General features: G+C 35.3%; 3 protein-coding genes and 3 long non-coding RNA genes across 18 annotated transcripts; 3 read left to right on the top strand and 3 right to left on the bottom strand.

Annotated features, from left to right (window-relative positions):
* Nucleotides 1-514: 514 nt before the first annotated feature.
* Nucleotides 515-7138, top strand: LOC135791592 (testis-expressed protein 2). Of its 2 annotated transcripts, XM_065302036.1 has the most exons (9): nt 515-868; nt 2014-2134; nt 2264-2383; nt 2566-2693; nt 2753-3020; nt 3088-3351; nt 3411-4095; nt 4157-5696; nt 5760-7138. In XM_065302036.1, the coding sequence occupies exons 2-9, from the start codon at nt 2089-2091 to the stop codon at nt 5826-5828; spliced, it is 3120 nt and encodes a 1039-aa protein (XP_065158108.1). In that variant the 5' UTR covers nt 515-868; nt 2014-2088; the 3' UTR covers nt 5829-7138. The 2 variants fall into 2 exon arrangements, with proteins under 2 accessions (XP_065158108.1, XP_065158116.1); XM_065302044.1 differs by lacking the exon at nt 2014-2134 and having other exon boundaries at nt 516-868.
* LOC135791699 (SET domain-containing protein SmydA-8-like) lies at nt 6937-9034 on the bottom strand. Its single transcript, XM_065302185.1, has 4 exons — nt 8787-9034; nt 8026-8734; nt 7509-7965; nt 6937-7446 (listed from the first exon to the last, which is right to left on the bottom strand). The coding sequence occupies exons 1-4, from the start codon at nt 8828-8830 to the stop codon at nt 7178-7180; spliced, it is 1479 nt and encodes a 492-aa protein (XP_065158257.1). The 5' UTR covers nt 8831-9034; the 3' UTR covers nt 6937-7177.
* Nucleotides 9035-10934: 1900 nt separating this feature from the next.
* On the bottom strand, nt 10935-12148 carry LOC135791151 (nudC domain-containing protein 3). 2 transcript variants are annotated; one of them, XM_065301470.1, is made up of 3 exons: nt 11896-12148; nt 11661-11830; nt 10935-11582 (listed from the first exon to the last, which is right to left on the bottom strand). In XM_065301470.1, the coding sequence occupies exons 1-3, from the start codon at nt 12000-12002 to the stop codon at nt 11062-11064; spliced, it is 798 nt and encodes a 265-aa protein (XP_065157542.1). In that variant the 5' UTR covers nt 12003-12148; the 3' UTR covers nt 10935-11061. The 2 variants fall into 2 exon arrangements, with proteins under 2 accessions (XP_065157542.1, XP_065157536.1); XM_065301464.1 differs by having other exon boundaries at nt 10935-11830; nt 11896-12147.
* Nucleotides 12149-12223: 75 nt separating this feature from the next.
* On the top strand, nt 12224-15477 carry LOC135791168 (uncharacterized). 6 transcript variants are annotated; one of them, XR_010547951.1, is made up of 17 exons: nt 12224-12527; nt 12630-12676; nt 12790-12841; nt 12955-13010; nt 13120-13171; nt 13263-13336; nt 13450-13501; nt 13614-13665; nt 13779-13830; nt 13943-13994; nt 14108-14159; nt 14271-14322; nt 14436-14487; nt 14930-14981; nt 15095-15146; nt 15260-15311; nt 15425-15477. It is a non-coding gene; the product is annotated as an uncharacterized lncRNA (long non-coding RNA). The 6 variants fall into 6 exon arrangements; XR_010547955.1 differs by lacking the exon at nt 12224-12527 and having other exon boundaries at nt 12537-12676; nt 13263-13340; XR_010547950.1 differs by lacking the exon at nt 12224-12527 and having other exon boundaries at nt 12537-12676.
* A 107-nt stretch (nt 15478-15584) lies between these two features.
* On the top strand, nt 15585-18801 carry LOC135791189 (uncharacterized). 6 transcript variants are annotated; one of them, XR_010547968.1, is made up of 14 exons: nt 15585-15639; nt 15753-15804; nt 15918-15969; nt 16083-16134; nt 16248-16299; nt 16413-16464; nt 16572-16623; nt 16737-16788; nt 16902-17283; nt 17397-17448; nt 17540-17654; nt 17727-17778; nt 17870-17943; nt 18056-18801. It is a non-coding gene; the product is annotated as an uncharacterized lncRNA (long non-coding RNA). The 6 variants fall into 6 exon arrangements; XR_010547971.1 differs by having other exon boundaries at nt 16902-17118; nt 17232-17283; nt 17540-17778; XR_010547966.1 differs by having other exon boundaries at nt 17540-17778.
* A 435-nt stretch (nt 18802-19236) lies between these two features.
* On the bottom strand, nt 19237-19917 carry LOC135791898 (uncharacterized). The gene is made up of 2 exons (XR_010548148.1): nt 19662-19917; nt 19237-19546 (listed from the first exon to the last, which is right to left on the bottom strand). It is a non-coding gene; the product is annotated as an uncharacterized lncRNA (long non-coding RNA).
* Between the last annotated feature and the right edge of the window lie 1700 nt (nt 19918-21617).

The following is a 21617-nucleotide window of genomic DNA, read 5'->3' on the forward strand; positions in this document are numbered from 1 at the left end:
ACATTTCCATAACGTCTTAACAAATATGTCGATTTCTGGGAGATGCAATTCCTCATAATTGTGCGTATGTGCATCATGCCTATTTTTTCTTTATTATTTATTGCTTAATTTGCGGATAATAATGATTATCGCGTGTTGACTGTGTGGGCGATTAATTCGTGAAGATAATTCTTAATAAATTTGATTTGTTAATAATAAAAACTGCGAATATAGACTCAATCAGTGCTGGGTAATTTTGCACACGTGTGAAACATAAAAATAAAAAACTGCCCATTGTCCGTCTTGCTGATTGCATAATCACGGTCGGCAATTCTTCATAATCATTAGCATTAATTGCGCGTCGCGAATGGATTCACGATCATCAGCATCAAGTGGGAAATTTGCTTGTTTGAAAGTTCCGTTTTGGAAGCGCTGCGATGTGCTGCGCATGCGCGTGGATAAACTCCGAGGACGCCGGGGATTCCTGCGCATTCCTCCTACTCCACGCGACCTCCAGCTGATTGTCACTGCTGACAGCAGCTGATCATTTGTGTTGATCGTCGCGCGACCCCAGCAGTATTGTGCATTCAGTGCGCAAGGAGAAAACCGGGAGCGTTTTTTTATTTTGGCAAGCGCGACGCCGAAGTAGCGTCCGCCCGCGCGTACTGCGATGAGTCACGGACGCGGCGGATAGTATTGGTCCAGGTACCTGGCGCGGCCGCGCGCGGAACAATGCACGCGCTGATAACAACGTGACGGGAACGAGGCGACGGTTATCACAGCCATGCGGCGCTCGCAGTGAGAGCCGACCGGAGCCCCAGAGTGACGACTGCGGTGCGAGCAGCGATGCAAAGCCACGTTATGGCGCAGAATGATAACCACCGAAAAGGTACGTGCGCGATATGACTTCCTGCACCTGCCGCCTCCTCCTGCTGCATCCGCACATGCTTTTCTGTTGTGATTGATCCTCTTTGTTCTTCGCTTTGTCATGGCACTCATGCTTTGTTTCCGGTCTGCAAAGTACGCACTAATGTTTTCTACATGCCAATGTAAATAAAAACAATGAAAGTAATGAAATGTTGATTTTGTTTTGAGTTTTCCACTGATTTATGGACTTGTAAAGATTAATTTTTTTGTTGTAAAAATACAATGCACTTGTTTTTTGTGACTTAAGTCGCCTTGACTTGCTTTAATCCTACGTTTTGTAAATAATAACGCAGAAACATTTCATCACAACGAACAATAAACTTGTTAATCTAGTTTGCTGGTATTATTTGCACACTGTAAACATTTTATTTAGTTGAAATCAGTGAAACTATTTTGTTATCATAAGTTGAGTCAACTAATGATGGCTGACAAAGGTGAAACCGCGATACGCATAATAATAATAATAAAAATGATTCCATTAGAATGCGCACATTGGACGATGAAATCCATGTCCCATATTCTAAATAAACATTTCGTTTATTCAAGCCTTGACGCCTGATACCGAATGTAAGAAGCGTCTAATGTTGTGGTGAAGTGGTAAGCCATATCGATTACTTAAATGTCTTGCCTTACCAACATTTACCACTACTTGTCGTGCACCGAAGTGTTTACAGCAACTAAACTGTAATCAATAATTGCCTGTAAACCGAAGTAAGCCACGCTGGTGCCACTTTCGTAGCACACGTGCAGGACACATTCCTGCATTGAAGAATTTGTTTGATCCGAAAACATGTTTGTAACATTTTCATCATTGAAAACACTGCAATTATATCCATCGCTGATTCATATGATGTAACATTGCTCAACTTTAATATGTTTTTATTGCCTCGATGATGATTTAGCGCATGCCAACCTTTGATTCAATGTTGAATTGATGTTGGCATAATTACATTACTCATGCGCTGTATTTTATCATTGAGTATTTTTTTGTTAATCGGGTATTTTTTGCTCAATTTGCACTTTAGTTTTTGATTTTTGATTGCCTGCTCGTCGATACTGTCATATAGCTTGTGCATTTGTAACTCCTCGTATTTTTCCGACTTTCAGATTAATCTTGCAACCCAAACCAACCAATAACTTACCAATTAATACCGCTAATCTTAAGCTATAAGCCTAACAAACATGGAGGGGTATAAAAAGCCTAAAATCACTCTCAGCATGCTTAAAGGTAACGACATTTGGACAAATTTGGTAGCGATTATTTTTAAACGAATTATTTTTACTTGTTTTGTTTGGTAGCCTGTGTGTGTTTTTTTTTCTGTATGACTTGCGGTAATTGAACTTTCGGTGAGCGTAGGGAAACCAATAAATTCGTCAGTGCCAAGCTTTCGCTTCAATGCTACGGCGGAGGAAATCGAAGAGCTGTACGCCACGGACGAGGACCACGATGAACTCTCCATTGACACACCAGCTAAAGGTACGTTTTGGCGTTTCTCGGATTTTGTTTTGTGTTATTTATTCGTGACGTTGTTTTGATTTGACACGTAAAATTTGTGTGCTGCTCCGGTGTCCGGGCCCCTCGCGGGCTGGCCAAATTACATCAGATGCCGCCTGAATATGTGCGGCGAAAACTGACAAAAATGCTAAAATTATTTACAGCCGCCAGCGACGTTGAAAGCAGCCCCTACAAGTCCAACAAGCTGGGCAAGAGGTCAACGAGCGTAGACGTGTCAACGGTCGATTTGTCGCCCCCGTCTGATCCTTGGCGGTTTTTCAGTGATATTAAAGTAACATATTTAAATGAATAATTTGTCCACATTCATTGAATTCTCTTGAAATCTTTTAGGGAAAGATAACGAAGAGCGTCGAAGGAAAGATTACCGAATACAAGACTCGCTCCAGCGAAGGAGAAGGTGCATCGCCAAAGAGATCTTCGAAAACTATCAAGGAAGGCAAGGAATGTAAAGAGTTAGGTTCGAAGGACACAAAAGAAACAGTTGCTCGCGATTCGAAAGAAGGCAGTAAGGAAAAAGATTGCTCCAGCTTGTCCGATTCGGAGGAGCTGAGCGAAAGTAGTATTTCAAGGACATGCGGCATTGTTTCTACGACTGAAGGTAATCGTTATTTCACGCAGCATTCCAATTGGGATGGATGGGATACTTATAATTTATGAATTATTAGGTGTAGAGATGTCAAGCGATGATGAAGGCACCACGTCCCTATCCGATAAGAAGGACGACAAGGATAACAACGCTGGTGGTTCAAAAAGTAATTCAAAGCATGGCAGCAAACAGAAACGAAATATCACCGTTGTCAACAAAGATGGCAAGAAGGAAACGAAGACGACGACTGTTGGATTCCTTGACGACTTGCAGAAGATTAACATGGGCATTGAGATCGACCAATCGGATGTTGAGAGTGGTGTTGATGTTTTAGCACAAATAGGTGGGTTGAGCATATTTTAGTTATTTTTGACGACCTAGACCTGTTGTTTTTGCCCACAGATAACATAGATGTAGATATAGATCAAATCAATATCACTCAGATATCGGGTGAAGACATTCGCAAAGGATATTTTGACAAAGACGCCACCCAAGAGACGACGGTTTTCTCGCCAATGGGATTTGTTGACTTGCGTCCGCCTCCCGAGCCCGATACTAACTGGCAGTATTTTTACCGTAATCGAATTGGCTGCTATGTGACCATTGTTCTCATCGCGTACCTTATCTTGCCGCTGAGTACTTACATGAGCGGCTTCATCACTGGCAGCATCTTGATGTACACCGCTGCTTATATCTATACGAAATTAGTGGAGCTAGGTACGCCGTATCAAAACGAAGTTAATAACAATCACAGTGATGGTCAGCAAAGGCGCTCGGTAGATGTTAAGCAGGAGGAGTTCGTCGAAATACAGCCCGTTAAAGAGGAGCGACCCACGCTCAAATATCAGGGTTGGGTAAATGAGTACCCGGAGGTGTACGACCCATACACGTACCACATATCGCAAACGCAGAGCGTCTACCTGCGGCTGCAGGGTAACCTGTTGAAGATCAGCAACGCGCGGGGGAAAATTCCGAAACGGGCGTCTTACAACGAGGCCGAGCACAAGATGAGTTTTTCCAGACATCGAATTTACAATCTGCTTGCAGCAGAGATCGTTTTACTGCCTCTTGGATTAACCAAAATCAGGTATGAAGTGTCTTCATTCCTTTCTCATGCGAAAAATATAATTAATCTATTGTTTGTGTAGACATTGGAGTAAAAAGTATCCGATCTGCATTATCCTTAATAAAGACCAACTTTGTTATGATCACCCCGACAAAGACAAAAAGGCCAGCCCCGAAACGGACCTTGCCAAAGAAGTGGCTTCTAGTAAGGGTTCCTCAACCATTACCTCAGAATCATCCGGCACACAAATATTCAGTAAACTGATTGAGGAATCCGCCGTCGATAATGAAGACAATAGCTACTTCGAGTTGGCAAAAGAGGAGGACGAAGTTCATGCAGTAACCACCACTTCCGCCGATGAAATCTCCATGCAGAATGACGACGAGTTGTTGGAGGACGAGGTGTCCTTTTTCGACACGCAGGAAACTGTTGATCCTCAAATGGATCTGGCGTTTTTGCATGATCCCGTCGACCAAACATGTATTTACATTTTTGCGCGAACAGATCGCGAGAAAGAACATTGGTATCGCCGATTTAAACGCGCCACGCATCGACTGGGGCACTCAGATGGCACGGCGAGTCAGGACTCCGCTAGTGACATTGTTAAAGACGACACGCACTATTATTCCAAGTACTTAAAAATAATGTCACCCATTTTGAATCCAATTGAATCTGGTGGTACGTACAGCATGTTCATGGCGTATTATTCGAGTGCGTCCTCATTGAGGACTTCAGAAACTTCTCTGCGAGGGAGAAGGTCCCGGCAGTCGATGGAAATCGAAGATTGCACAACATTATCTCCTAATCTGGACCTGCAATGGCTCAATACAATGATCTATCGTATGGTTTTCGATTTTCATCAGAGCGACCAGGTTATCAAGATGATTCAAGATCGTATCGCACGAAAATTAGCCGCTATAAAACTCCCCATCTTTATCGAATCACTGCGAATGACCGAACTGACTTTTGGAAACTTTGCTCCTAAGGTGTGCAAGATAGGCAAACCCTATCTTGACGATTGGGGCCTTTGGATAGACTTTGATCTTAGCTACGAAGGATCTGTCATTATCATGGTGCTCACCAAGCTGAACCTGCTCAAACTCAAACAACAAGGCGAGTCCCATCGCAACGGCATGGAGTCACCTACGGCAACTGGCTCCAACACAAAGTCCGCCATTTACCATTCTGACGTCGAGGATACCGCAGAAAGTTCGTCAGACGACGAAAGAGTCAAAAGCGCCGCTCATACTCCCCTTGACGAATCCGGGTATCCGGTACCGGGCCTTGGAGGCGCGAGTAAACAAAATAAAAAGTTCATGACGATGGTCGACCGGTTTGCCGAATCTAAATTCTTTCAACGTGCTACTGAAAATAAGTACATAAAGAAGGCGATTGAGGGAGTATCTAATACAGACGTTGGATTAAAGTTGGAGCTGAAGGCGCTGAAAGGATGCCTGGTGGTAAACGTCCCACCGCCGCCATCTGATCGGATCTGGTTTGGTTTTCGATCTGCGCCGATGCCCAAACTACAATTGACAGCGCATCCAGTTGTAGGCGAGAAAAATTGGAATTTCAACAAAGTCAGCACATGGATTGAGAAACGAGTCTACAAAGAGTTTTTGGTAAGATTTTCTTAGATTTGTTTCTCCTGCATCTAAACCATTTGCTTGTGGTTTGTTTTACAGAAAGTTTTACTGTTACCTAACATGGAAGACATCCTAGTGCCAGGAATGGATCCGCGCTTGCCCGAATAAATATTTAAAATATTCGAAAGCAGGTGCAAACCGAAACGATACCAAAAATTAAAGTGCAAAGAACTAAACCGAGGGTCAGCATTTATTACTAAAGACACACACAAAAGGACATAAGTATAATTAATGTGATGCTTAGGGCATAAGTCAACTCTCGTATAAACAAAGCAATTCGTTTACCACACTCAACTGTCCAAGTTCAATGGGGTAATTGTAGAATTGTGCGAGATTTCTTCCCCCGAATTACGTTATCCAGTTGTGTTTAGTTGATGTTGAATTCAATCATCTCCAAATTTGATTGAGAGTTCTTCCAGTTTTACTTCCTTATATTACGTGTAATATCGTATGTAACTGAGGAGTTATTTTGTAATAGTTTATTTTTGTTGTTTGTATTATACATTTTATTCATTTACATTTGATTAAGTACATGTGATCGATACCGATGCATTTCGTAAGTCGAAGAATATAGAAGCAAGCGAACTTAGATGAGACTTAGAGGGTTTAGCAAAGTGGGATAGTTGTTAATTGTGTTTCCTTAGTTGCTGTTGTTCTCGATGTGATCTGATGTATTCCGATGTTTTCGATGACCTAGAGCACGCACATTCACATTAGCATTAGTTTTCACGCATCAACAGACTGTGTTTTGTGCGTATTTGCATTCCGAGATTTAATTCATTTTTGATTTCCAGAAACAATTCAAGCATTCATTTATAAGTTCCAAGAAGTGAAACTTATGCCAAGATTGAAAGACTTAATTTAGAACTGTAACGTTCAACGTGACGCGATTAAATTCGAAGTCGACAAATCAGGCTTTAAATCGACTGAAATCAAGAAAACCTTTGACTTATGAATTTTCAACTAAATTTATGGTATTGGGGTGTTGTATACATGTATTTTCATGTAGGCAGTAGTAAACTTGGGTATTCCATGAATGTGATAGGTAGATGTAGTTTTTAATAAAGAAATGCAAATCAATGCAAATAATAACATAAAATAGGTTCTAATCCAGACCAAACGAAGACTAAATGTGAGTTATCACCGGCTAAAAATCGATGACTAGACGCAGAAGAAATAACTACAATAAAATAAATAAAATAAAGTAACAGTGAGCTGAAGATAAGTAATTTATTACATAACATTGTATAAATATTTAAAAATTAAAATAAAGCATAAATACGGTAACATAATATCATCTAATTTTTGACACCGCGGAAAATCGATGAAAAAAAAATGCTATTTGATTTGTAATCTTTATATTGTGAAGTTAGGTTTGATGTATAGAATTAAATACAAGCACTACTTTGTCTTGGAAACTGGCCTTTACTTACGAATTGTCTAGTAAATTTATTTGTTTATTTGTGCGTCTTGGTGTTCTTTTGGATCTTGACTTCCAGGTCTTTAACGGACGCACGCAGGACTTGCAGGTCCGTTAGAGCTTTCTGTGCAAGACGTCCTTCAGGCGTGCTTTTCGGCTCGTAAATTAAGTGTCCTATTGCACCCTTTAGAATTCCTTCACTTTCCTTTAAAATGCTACAGTATTGATCCAAAGTGATCTGTGAGGAATTGCATTGGACTTTACCGAGGTGTGTTTGGGCCTTATGAAGTTCATATTGTGCTATACCTTTAAACATTGTAACAATATTGTTAGTATCAAATGGTACCGGATTCCTCAGCATGCTTTACCTTGATGTCTAGATATTCCAGGTTCTAAAACCTGTAATATTTTAGAGAGGTCTTTGCACAAAGCAATTTTCTCTAAAGTTGAAGTCATATCTGGTTCCTGGCTTAAGAGTGAAATGATTTTTTGATTTACTTCGATTATGAGACTGTGATGAGTGCCCAGTGTTCTCTGCAGGGTACTAACAAGTTGTTTTGCATTTTTCAAGGTACCAAATTCTAGGATATTTGAGACCTTATCTTTGGCTAATGCTAATGTGGTACGTATCATGCGATTACTATAGTTTTTACTACACTGTGGACACTGCCATTGTTTATGCTTAAAAATCATGGTGGCATGCCTACACTTTGGGCAAATTAGTGTACTCAAGCCAGTGTTCAACTCGGTAGGATCAAGACATCGTCGACATGCACATGTAAAGTATTTGCCTTGCTGGAGATGATTTTGTCTGTCAAAGTTTCCCTACAACATTTTTAGGTGTAGTTATTAACTTAGATTGAAAAATAGGTTTTTTCTTGTTACTTGAAGACCATTAGTGTAGCTAAATGTAATCATATCCCCTTCGTTGATTGGAAGAGATGCGCGAATGGTCATCATGAAGTCATCATCAACACTGAGGTGAGTATTACATAAGCAATCATGCGCCATTAGAGCCGGCGTAAGATAGAGTCCTCTAAGGCAATCTTCTGGTCCCTGTACGCCTTGAGGAGGACGTACTTCAAAAATGTTTACATCTAAAATACCGCAAATGGTGGGCAAAATATCGGCATGCACATCGCTATCTTGTAAGTCCTGAATTATTTTGGCGTCCCTCAGAGGTTTATCTACCTGGTACTTGTGTAAATTATAGATGTATGTACCGCGGCGCTCCTTTAAGTGGCACTCCAATTGTATGAACTCTTTCCAAAAGTCTTGATCATAATATTTCATCAGCAGACATCTTAGTGGCATCGTTACTTGTGGATTCTCGCAAAGGAACTGCAATGTCATGCCGCTTACATTTTCTTTCATTTTCCTCATGTAGATACATTCTTTTTTGTGCAGAGTACCTTGACACTGCCCGCAGGTTGGCGCTAATCCGCATTCGTTGCATGGAGGCGGCGACGATGTGTATATTCTCGATGCACATTTGAAACAAATGGGAAACGCAGCGATTTGACTACCGAGTAATCGGGGTTTTTCTTTCATTATTATCTCGCCTTGTTTAATATTACGTGACGCTATCAGATAACTAAAAAATGAACAAATAAAGTAAAATGATTGAGGAAAACCTTTTGTTTTACCGGCCCAAAGGCTCGCTAAATGCCACTTTGTAAAGAACTTCCATAATAACAAAGTCAAATGATCTAATGGCAAGCACCACGTTACACTGTTCTACTTTATAGCACCTGATTTATAACATGCTTCAGGTTTGTGAAGACAGCATGAATGGGTATTAATAGATATGTAAAAATAAATGCGCCTAAAGCATGTGGTTAGCTGGAATTTTCTTCCTAGCTATCCAATACTACCTTTATATTACAGTCAAATCTTAGACTTGTAAGTGGAATGATACACTTTATATACACTTTTATGCACACGCTTCTTATACCAATATTTTTCCCATTTTGGTGAACGACAGGAACAAACTGACCCTGTCCAGGGTCAAACTTTTAAAAATACATATTATCTAAACCATTAATCTGATAATAAAATGTGAATAAGATAAAGTATTCAGGAATACGTTTTCTTGTGATTTTGGTGATAAAAAGTGCAATTTTTAAATATTTATTTTTTGCATATGAATAGTAGAAAAAATGAATAATCCAGTTTTTTGCATTTTTCTCGAAAACTAATAAATAAAACTATACCAAAATGGTTTTCATATCCGTATGCAGAAAGGAATTCTACATCATATAACACTTCAAATTTTCCTGTTTGCTGCACTTGCGCAATTATTGGTAATGATCAATAACTTGAAATCTAATTCAGATAGCGGAACAAAAACCAGATTAATGGACTTCTGACTTGATTCTACTTGGTGTTTGAAAGTTTGTTAAAAATCTCAAGTGTTGTTCAATTTAATATGTTTTTCCGAAATAATGGCGTTATCGGAAAATTTACTGGATATCTTTGATCCCCTTGTAATTCTCTATCGATTGGCGTTTTCCATTTTCTTTTAACATAAAAAATAATTTTTGAGCCAAAAAATAGTCAAGTGTAACCTCTTGACTAATTTTGAGGGGGTTTTGGTCAACTTCTAAGAATCAAAAAACTAAATCTGCCATTTTATAAAACGTTATCGTGTCATGAAAAAATGCAAACACATTTGCGGTAACGTTTATAGTTTCCGAGAAAATCGCGGCGGAAAATTGTTTTTCACTGTCTCAAAAGTAAAAATTTTATAATCTGATCATATGTAGAAGTGTTTGCTGATCGCAATGCAGTTTTCCGTTTTTGATTATCACTGTTAGTTTCTGAGATAAGCGGTATTTAAATATTGCTGAAAGTACACGTTTCCCTTAAATGCGTCTGCAGGGTAAACGGTATATACTATAAGTAAAAACATATATTTAGAATGTAATTAAAAGTTCGTCTATATAATGATTTTATTAGTTATCAAAAATAATTAGAACCACTTAATAAAATGTCAGGCGCCTCCGCCACATTTTCGTTAATTATTAGCATTTTTTTATAAATTAAATAATAATACATTTTAATTTTAGATTATAAAAGAAGACAATTTACTGAATAAAATATTTTAGTACATTATTGTATTTAGACGTATCATTTATAAAATATTTTCATAAAACTGTTAAATTTGATTTGAATCACGAGTGTCGATTGAGCCTTAAATATCTGAAGGAATCTGAAGGAAGAAATTCTAAATTCACAATTTTAATGTATGCCATAAAATCCGTGTGAAGAACCCGGTGATAAGATTTTGTCATAAAAAAGGCAAAACTCTTGCATTTTTCTAATCAAAAGTTAAATTAGAATTTTTAAATTCTGATTTTGGATTCTGATAGTTTGTTGAATTCTACTTAATTTATTTAAAAACAATTTCGTTCTAACACAGATCGTTTAGGCCTTATTAACAATTTTAAAGAAAATTTGGTATTTGCACAAAAATGAATTGAATTATAATGAATATCAAAACGACACATCTTAAGACAAAGTATTCAAAATCACATTCTGTTCAATATTATGGAATCAAGAGTTTAAATGATTTGGACCAACAATACCTTAAAGAAATAATTTAAACAAAAACGTTCGAACCTGTCTTTCGACAGCGATTCCTCAAAACTCAAACAAAAAAGATATAAAGCTTTAAATAAATAGCTTTATTTACACAAAAATGGTGAAAAAGAATGTTGATTAGGAATAGGTTGTAACAACAAAAGTTTCAATATCTCGTTTTTATTGTTAAAGATAATTAAAATGTCGCATCATTTCGTTTTATATAAAACAAGAAACAACCCCTTTTATTGCTATCAAATCGCATACATCATACATGATTGAAAAGTTAAAATATAAACAGCAAGCGTGTAAATTGGAGATTATTTTCAGATATACCTTCTAGTTTTCGAGAATCACCTTGCTACAATCATATGAACCACTAAAAGGTGATCCTTTTGCATTCCAGGCTTCCTTCAGGGTCGACTCCATTGTTTTGTGCGGTCTCGACGCCAAACCCTGCCGCCAACGATCCTGATTGTACTGCAGCTCTTCAATCTTCGCTTGAGCTTCATCTGATAATTCGTTGAAAGGTCGAGAACAATCTAGCTTCGATACATCAAGTGGTTTTTCATGGGTGAACAGTCTATCCCACCATCTCTCCTGCATCTTGTCTAGGTGAATCTCCAGTTTCTGGGCAGTAACCCACCAAATTGCCTCTGAATGTTTTACAGAATGTGGCAAATCCCCTATTAAAACAGTTTGTTGTGTTAGTTTATTCTTAACCAAAATATGTTTTGCATGGAGCTCCACAACCAAATGCTTAGGTAAAACGTTTCCATCCAAGGCGATAGCAACATCCAGATCATTTATTGTTTGTGACCACATGTACTGGTCTGTAACAGCTCCATTGTAACATTCAGCTGAAATAAAACAGAGGTTTTGCTTCTTTGACTCATTTGGAGCCATACTAGAACTTGCAATTGCTTCATTTGGAATACCAGTTAATTCAGCTTCACTGCTGGATATTGGAGGCGCATCTGAAGGAGGAATTCTTCCTTTCTGAGACATTCTCCACTTGAAAAAGGCAGTTTTCACAATGTTTTCTGCCATTTGAGGAGGGAGTCCCATGTTTGAGTTTTGTGAATCGGAAATCTCGTAAAAATCAGTACTAAAATAAACAAATCCCGACAATATTAAGATGTGAGAGAACTATCCAACCGTATTTATACATACTTTCGCTTTAGGAAACCAAATATTGTATCCAGAAATTCAGGAAGTGTTTTGCAGCATTTTAAAATATTAAGTAGTGCTTTATCGTGTGAAAAGTCTTCGATGGACATAATGGTTCGCGTTTGCTGCTGGTTAACAGGAAATTATTTGATAAAATAGATAAAATTCTTTAAAATATATATATAATTCTTTATACGGAATAAAAATTCTTTACGGTTAGGTTTTTAATGGTTTTTGACTTAATGATTTAGACACCTAGGCAACCAAATACACGTAAGAATTTTTGTTTAAATATAAAATAAAGTTTTTTGTTGCTCATTTCATACATGACTAGATTGTACGTTTACATTAAGTATGTTTTTTTGTTTTTGTTAATTTAATATAATTTTGTTCCCGCTTAACTTGATTGTAAACTTGATGTTCACTTACCTTAATATTTAGTTCTTTTTCGTAAACGTGTAGTGAAACTAGTTGAAGAATGATAATCAGTTTCAGTAAATTCACTTATAATTTTGCCTGCAAATATTTGCAAAACTGGACGCATATGGGAGAAAGTGTCACTAAACTAAACTTGCGCATATTTTTTAAGATAAAGCCTTCACTATTACGTCTTTTTGAGGAATCCGCAATAAAAGGTTGAAATAACTTAATAAATTACTGTTGTGATTGGTTCATGAAAGAATCACACACATTGAAATTTTGTTTGTTCGAAGCACTAATTTTTGATTGTTTTAAAGATTTTCGACCTGAGCCCGATATAGAAGAACCATTCTTGCATCTGATTGTGAGTATTAAATTTCTCTACCATTTTCATAAATAAATGTTGTTATTACTTTACGAATTAACCTCAAAAATTGGATTTTTGTGTTTCTAAGTACTAATTTTTGATTGTTCTAGGGATTTTTGACATGAGCCCGATATCATAGAAGAACCATTCTTGCATCAATTTGTGAGTATTAAATTTCTCTATCATTTTCATAAATAAGGTTTGTGATTATGTCATGAATTAACCCTTAAAATTAAATATTTGTTTTTTGAAGCACTAATTTTTTATTGTTTTAGGGATTTTCGACCTGAGCCCGATATCATAGAAGAACCATTCTTGCATCAGATTGTGGGTATTAAATTTCTCTATCATTTTCATAAATAAATTTTGTGATTATCTCACGAGTTAACCGCTAAAATTGCATTTTTGTGTTTCAAAGCACTAATTTTTGATTGTTTTAGGGATTTTGGACATGAGCTCGATATCATAGAAGAACAATTCTTGCATTCATTTGTGAGTATTAAATTTCTCTATCATTTTCATGAATAAATTTTGTGATTATCTCACGAATTAACCCCTAAACTTGGATTTTTGTGTTTCGAAGCACTAACTTTTGATTGTGTAAGGGATTTTCGACCTGAGCCCGATATCATAGAAGAACCATTCTTGCATCAGATTGTGAGTATTATATTTCTCTATCATTTTCATAAATAAATTTTGTAATTATCTCACAAGTTAACCGCTAAAATTGGATTTTTGTGTTTTCAAGCACTAATTTTTGATTGTTTTAGGGATTTTGGACATGAGCTCGATATCATAGAAGAACAATTCTTGCATTCATTTGTGAGTATTAAATTTCTCTATCATTTTCATGAATAAATTTTGTGATTATCTCACGAATTAACCCCTAAACTTGGATTTTTGCGTTTTGAAGCACTAATTTTGATTGTTTTAGGGATTTTTGACCTGAGCCCAATATCATAGAAGAACCATTCTTGCATCAGATTGTGAGTATTAAATGTTTCTATCATTTTCATAAATAAATTTTGTGATTATCTCACAAGTTAACCGCTAAAATTGGATTTTTGTGTTTCAAAGCACTAATTTTTGATTGTTTTAGGGATTTTGGACATGAGCTCGATATCATAGAAGAACAATTCTTGCAATCATTTGTGAGTATTAAATTTCTCTATCATTTTCATGAATAAATTTTGTGATTATCTCACGAATTAACCCCTAAACTTGGATTTTTGCATTTTGAAGCACTAATTTTGATTGTTTTAGGGATTTTTGACCTGAGCCCAATATCATAGAAGAACCATTCTTGCATCAGATTGTGAGTATTAAATGTTTCTATCATTTTCATAAATAAATTTTGTGATTATCTCACAAGTTAACCGCTAAAATTGGATTTTTGTGTTTTCAAGCACTAATTTTTGATTGTTTTAGGGATTTTGGACATGAGCTCGATATCATAGAAGAACAATTCTTGCATTCATTTGTGAGTATTAAATTTTCTATCATTTTCATGAATAAATTTTGTGATTATCTCACGAATTAACCCCTAAACTTGGATTTTGCGTTTTGAAGCACTAATTTTTGATTGTTTTAGGGATTTTTGACCTGAGCCCCATATCATAGAAGAACCATTCTTGCATCAGATTGTGAGTATTAAATGTTTCTATCATTTTCATAAATAAATTTTGTGATTATCTCACAAGTTAACCGCTAAAATTGGATTTTTGTGTTTTCAAGCACTAATTTTTGATTGTTTTAGGGATTTTGGACATGAGCTCGATATCATAGAAGAACAATTCTTGCATTCATTTGTGAGTATTAAATTTCTCTATCATTTTCATGAATAAATTTTGTGATTATCTCACGAATTAACCCCTAAACTTGGATTTTTGCGTTTTGAAGCACTAATTTTTTATTGTTTTAGGGATTTTCGACCTGAGCCCAATATCATGGAAGAACCATTCTTGCATCAGATTGTGAGTATTAAATGTTTCTATCATTTTCATAAATAAATTTTGTGATTATCTCACGAGTTAACCGCTAAAATTGGATTTTTGTGTTTCAAAGCACTAATTTTTGATTGTTTTAGGGATTTTGGACATGAGCTCGATATCATAGAAGAACAATTCTTGCAATCATTTGTGAGTATTAAATTTCTCTATCATTTTCATGAATAAATTTTGTGATTATCTCACGAATTAACCCCTAAACTTGGATTTTTGCATTTTGAAGCACTAATTTTGATTGTTTTAGGGATTTTTGACCTGAGCCCAATATCATAGAAGAACCATTCTTGCATCAGATTGTGAGTATTAAATGTTTCTATCATTTTCATAAATAAATTTTGTGATTATCTCACAAGTTAACCGCTAAAATTGGATTTTTGTGTTTTCAAGCACTAATTTTTGATTGTTTTAGGGATTTTGGACATGAGCTCGATATCATAGAAGAACAATTCTTGCATTCATTTGTGAGTATTAAATTTCTCTATCATTTTCATGAATAAATTTTGTGATTATCTCACGAATTAACCCCTAAACTTGGATTTTTGCGTTTTGAAGCACTAATTTTTGATTGTTTTAGGGATTTTTGACCTGAGCCCCATATCATAGAAGAACCATTCTTGCATCAGATTGTGAGTATTAAATGTTTCTATCATTTTCATAAATAAATTTTGTGATTATCTCACAAGTTAACCGCTAAAATTGGATTTTTGTGTTTTCAAGCACTAATTTTTGATTGTTTTAGGGATTTTGGACATGAGCTCGATATCATAGAAGAACAATTCTTGCATTCATTTGTGAGTATTAAATTTCTCTATCATTTTCATGAATAAATTTTGTGATTATCTCACGAATTAACCCCTAAACTTGGATTTTTGCGTTTTGAAGCACTAATTTTGATTGTTTTAGGATTTTTGACCTGAGCCCAATATCATAGAAGAACCATTCTTGCATCAGATTGTGAGTATTAAATGTTTCTATCATTTTCATAAATAAATTTTGTGATTATCTCACAAGTTAACCGCTAAAATTGGATTTTTGTGTTTCAAAGCACTAATTTTTGATTATTTTAGGGATTTTGGACATGAGCTCGATATCATAGAAGAACAATTCTTGCATTCATTTGTGAGTATTAAATTTCTCTATCATTTTCATGAATAAATTTTGTGATTATCTCACGAATTAACCCCTAAACTTGGATTTTTGCATTTTGAAGCACTAATTTTTGATTGTTTTAGGGATTTTTGACCTGAGCCCAATATCATAGAAGAACCATTCTTGCATCAGATTGTGAGTATTAAATGTTTCTATCATTTTCAGAAATAAATTTTGTGATTATCTCACAAGTTAACCGCTAAAATTGGATTTTTGTGTTTTCAAGCACTAATTTTTGATTGTTTTAGGGATTTTGGACATGAGCTCGATATCATAGAAGAACAATTCTTGCATTCATTTGTGAGTATTAAATTTCTCTATCATTTTCATGAATAAATTTTGTGATTATCTCACGAATTAACCCCTAAACTTGGATTTTTGCGTTTTGAAGCACTAATTTTTGATTGTTTTAGGGATTTTTGACCTGAGCCCCATATCATAGAAGAACCATTCTTGCATCAGATTGTGAGTATTAAATGTTTCTATCATTTTCATAAATAAATTTTGTGATTATCTCACAAGTTAACCGCTAAAATTGGATTTTTGTGTTTTCAAGCACTAATTTTTGATTGTTTTAGGGATTTTGGACATGAGCTCGATATCATAGAAGAACAATTCTTGCATTCATTTGTGAGTATTAAATTTCATTTTCAGCAATAAATTTTGTGATTATCTCTCGAGTTAACCGCTAAAATGGGATTTTTGCGTTTTGAAGCACTAATTTTTTATTGTTTTAGGGATTTTCGACCTGAGCCCAATATCATGGAAGAACCATTCTTGCATCAGATTGTGAGTATTAAATGTTTCTATCATTTTCATAAATAAATTTTGTGATTATCTCACGAGTTAACCGCTAAAATTGGATTTTTGTGTTTCACAGCACTAATTTTTGATTGTTTTAGGGATTTCTGACATGAGCCCGATATCATAGGAGAACAATTCTTGCATCAATTTGTGAGTATTAAATATCTCTACCATTTCCATAGATAAATTTTGTGATTATCTCACGAATTGACCTCTAAAATTGCATTTTTGTGTTGCGAAGGACTAATTTTTGATTATTTTAGGGATTTTCCACCTGAGTCCGATATCGTAGAAGAACCATTCTTACACCAGATGATAAATATTAAATTTCTCTGTCATTTTCATTAATAAATTTTGTGATTATCTCACGAATTAACCCCTAAAATTAGATATTTGTGTTTGGAAGCACTAATTTTTGATTGTTTTAGGGATTTTCGACCTGAGCCCAATATTGTAGAAGAATCATTCTTGCATCAGATTGTCAGTATTAAATTTCTTTATCATTTTCAGCAATAAATTTTGTGATTATCTCACGAATTAACCCCTAAAATTGGATTTTTGTGTTTCGAAGCACTAACTTTTGATTGTTTTAGGGATTTTCGACCTGAGCCCGATATCATAGAAGAACCATTCTTGCATCAGATTGTGAGTATTAAATTTCTCTATCATTTTCATGAATAAATATTGTGATTATCTCACGAATTAACCCCTAAAATTAGATTTTTGTGTTTTGAAGCACTAATTTTTGATTGTTGTAGGGATTTTCCACCTGAGTCCGTTATCGTAGAAGAATCATTATTACGCCAGATTGTAAGTATTAATTTTCCCTATGATTTTCCTAAATAAATTTTGTGATTATCCCACGAATTAACGCTAATAATTGCATTTTTGTGTTTTGAAGGACTAATATTTGATGGCTTTAGGAATTTTCCACCTGAGTCCGATATCGTAGAAGAACCATTCTTACACCAGATGATAAATATTAAATTTCTCTCTTCTTTTCATTAATAAATTTTGTGATTATCTCACGAATTAACTCTTAAAATTGTATTTTTGTGTTGCAAATTACTAATATTTGGTGGTTTTAGGGATTTTCCACCTGAATCCGATATCGTAGAAGAACCATTCTTACACCAGATGGTAAATATTAAATTTCTCTATCATTTTCATCAATAAAATTTTTGATTATCTCACGAATTAACCCTTAAAATTGCATTTTTGTGTTGCGAAGGACTAATATTTGGTGGTTTTACGGATTTTGCACCTGAGTCTGACATCGTAGAAGGACCATTCTTGCATCAGATTGTAAGTATTAAATTTCTTTATCGTATTCCTAAATAACTTTTGTGATTATCTTACAAATGAACCATCAAAATTGCATTTTTATGTTCGAAGGACTAATTTTTGCTGGTTTTAGGGATTTCACTTAATTATTTAGGGTTTTTGGAACACAAGCAGCGCGTTACTCAAGTCAAATTGAATGAATCAAAAGTAATAAATACTACCCTGATGTTTTTAATTTTGTATTGTGTCTGATATGTTGCTTGTGCCGGGGCAGCGCGTCAGTTTTCTTGCTTATTTAGATAGTACTGGTAGGGGCTATCTGCTTTGTTTACGCCTGATATCAGTTCTCTTTACACTTTAGTCGATCGCGCGCTGTGCTACGGTTAGCACGTGTTTTGTTCGTCAGTCGATCTTCGTAGCGACTTTTCGCGTTTCTTACTTTAATTCTGTAATTGCCTTCATCGGCCTTTCGTAACAGGGTAATGTGGCGCAACCCGAATTAATCATCGGTTCGTCTGTGCGCTTGGGATGTTCGTTCGGCCGGCCGTCGCTAGATATTATTCGGTTGTGGAATTATCTGCAACTGTGTTGATCTTTATGTGCGCCGCATGCGTGTTCATCGGCAGTCGTTTATCTTCTCGAATATTGGCAAAACTTGGATTTAATATTAATTCCTGCTGATAGACAACGTTGGTGCCCAGTTTTTGAGTATGGGAGTCATGAAATCAGCGATATCCATGAAAGAAGTATTGGAGATGCGCACATTTTAAGGTAAGTTTTTACTGCTACGAGATTTGAGGTTCGTCAATGTTTTTTTTTTATTTGAATGATATATGTATTTTTTAATGTTGTCAATAAAACACATTGTAATGTTATAAACTAATTCTTATTTCTTTGTTGAATATATATGAGCCGCTTATTTTGAAAGTGGCCTAACTCCATTTATCTTCAAATCGAGATATTGAAAGTTTTGCGTTTCAATGAATTTAAAAATATAGGTATAAGATACTAAGGAGTCATACTGCTTAAGCGTATCTAAGGATGTTAAATTTAAAGTTCCTGTTAAAATAGTGGCAATTATTAAGTAAATAACGTGCGTTTCCTTATCAAGAATGGAGTTGGGCCACTTTCAAAATTAACAGCCAGATTCATTATAAAATTCGAGGGTGCCCAAGTCCATTCAACATAATTTAAGATGTTACAAATTGAAAAACAAAACGTCTTCGTTTCACAGACAGCTTCGTGAAGTAATACATTTTGTTTGTTATAGTCTGCCAAACCCCCAAACTTCTCAAAAATATTCTTTCTTTCTTCTTCATTATAATTTTTTGTGCACGCATTCCGACAACCACAATCTTTGTTTACGAAATTTTTTTCTTGAACAATACTTCCGGTTTGACTGCAATATCTTTTTCCTGAATTCTGTTTAATCTTTCGCACTTTTTAGATATATGGTGCATCACTCTTTTCTCCATTGTTATTTGAATCTTCATCCTCTGACGAGGAATATTGTTCTATAATTCTTTTTCTTATTCGCTTTTTTTTAAATTATTAATTACTATTTCTTCTTCACTATTTGAAGTAAGTGGTCTTCTTCTGTTCTTCCTCATGGGTGCAATAATTTCTATAATTTAATATTAAATTTTAAGTTTTATATTAATTAAACGTACAGGTTAATTAACCAACGCAATTGTCCCAATAATAAGGTGAACTTGTAAATACTAATTAATTGAAATTACCTTCATCGCTGCTTTCCGACATTATCAATAGTAAATATCTTGATGTAACTATAAATGGAGTTAGGCCACTTTCAAACTGCACGGCTCAGTTATTCAATTAATTCGGAAAACTTATGTGTAAAAAATGTACCGTATTTTCTCTGAATATAAGCAATCTGAAGTGCGTCACTGATAAATAACATGAAGTTGTACATGTAACCATGGTAACCGGCAAAAATTTGAAAAACGGAGTTAGGTCACTTTCAAAATAAACGGCTCATATATAAAATTTGCGTGTCACAGTGTTTGTTTCCATACTCCTCCGAAACGGCTTTACCGATTTTACCAAATTTTATATGCGTATTCAGTAGGTCTGAGAATCGGCTAACATCTATTTTTCATACCCTAAGTGATAAGGGTTGTTCACCCTTAACTTTTTTAAATTTTTGGACAAATTCTTTTGTTTTTATTTTTTTTTATAATGTGGAATTAAAAAATACATACAACCCTAAATTTTTAGTTTTTTATCACCAACCCCTATTTCTTTATAGCCATTTTAGTAATTTAATCATTTTTCATCCCGCTCAAAGAAAATTTTTATATGCGTATTCAGTAGGTCTGAGAATCGGTAACTTCATATCTCTAAGTGATAAGGGTTGTTCACCCTTAATTTTTTAAATTTTGGTCGAAATTTTTTGTTTTATTTTTTAATGTGTTTTAATTAATTTTATTAAAATATACAATTTTTGGTTTCTTATCACCAACCCCTATTTTTTATAATAAGTAAGTTACTTTTTGTCTACACTAAAATTTATCTAGAAACTTGAAATAATTTATATGGCAAAACAACGTTTGCCCGGTTAACTAGTATATATATATATAAAAGAAAGTCGTGTTGGTTAACTCCATTATAACTAAAGAACGGATAATCCAATAGATTTACTATAGTATATAATGCAATGCGTTGCTGTTGCTTGAATTGTGTTGTTTTCAACATGATAAAAACCAAAACATATATTAAAGAATTAAATAGCAATGATAAAAACACTCGGTGGTCGAGTGGAGACGTGCACCTGGTGGCATGCTAGTAGGCACGGATCGAATCTCAGGTACAGAAGGCATTTTTCTCAATTATTAAAAATAACAGGTGTAGTTTGGGTTGCATATTTGAACTCAAATGAAATATAAGAGAAATTGCAATACAAGTGAAGGCAATATGAGAACGTAGAAATAGGAGAAGTAGAAGAAGGAATAGCAGAGAAAAGAGTAGAAGACAGAAGGAAAAGAACAGAGTAGGGAAGAGGAGGAGGAGGAGATGGAAGAAAGAGAACAACAGGAGTGGATCAGATTTTTAAATTTTTTGGCACGTGTCGTTATAAGACAGTCACAGGTCAATCGCCCACTGCTTCGATGTGTCTATGGCTCCCGGCCCATCCTACAGCTACGATGCCTCTGCGCTTCATCCCCGAAATACTCAGGCATATCAACAATTTTTATGGTGGGGGATCATCCCCAGGGAGAGGGAACTCCTTATAAGGACATCTTTTTAAGGACTTGTTTAGATATTTCTAAGTTTCTAAGTTTCTAAGTCGCCTCAAGAGAGGGGACACTTAAAAATATTCTTATAAGATCTGACCTGTAGCTGAAATGAAAGATGGAGTACACAAATCATACAGGATACCTTAACAATTTTTATAGTGGGGATCATCCCCTGAGAGGGAACTCTCTTAGAGACCTGTACCTGAAATGATAGAAGGGGTACACAAATCAGGGAAGTCAATATATCTTACTATTTCTTTATTAACAATAGAATACAAGTTTAGATTTTACTACTCAACAATATACATGCCGCCATATTGACACAGAACTTACGACCTGCATCATCGTGCACATATAAGCAAGTAACACGTCAAAATGTTCTACCGGGATAAAGAAATTAGCAAATTGTCCATTTTCTAGGTGATGGAAAAATGGAAA

Source organism: Atheta coriaria, unplaced genomic scaffold (genome assembly GCF_025399875.1).
Source record: "Atheta coriaria isolate IRGN ID8LTWV9N9 unplaced genomic scaffold, Caltech_Dcor_3.1 hic_scaffold_1_pilon, whole genome shotgun sequence".
NCBI classification, from domain to species: Eukaryota; Metazoa; Arthropoda; class Insecta; order Coleoptera; family Staphylinidae; genus Dalotia; species Dalotia coriaria.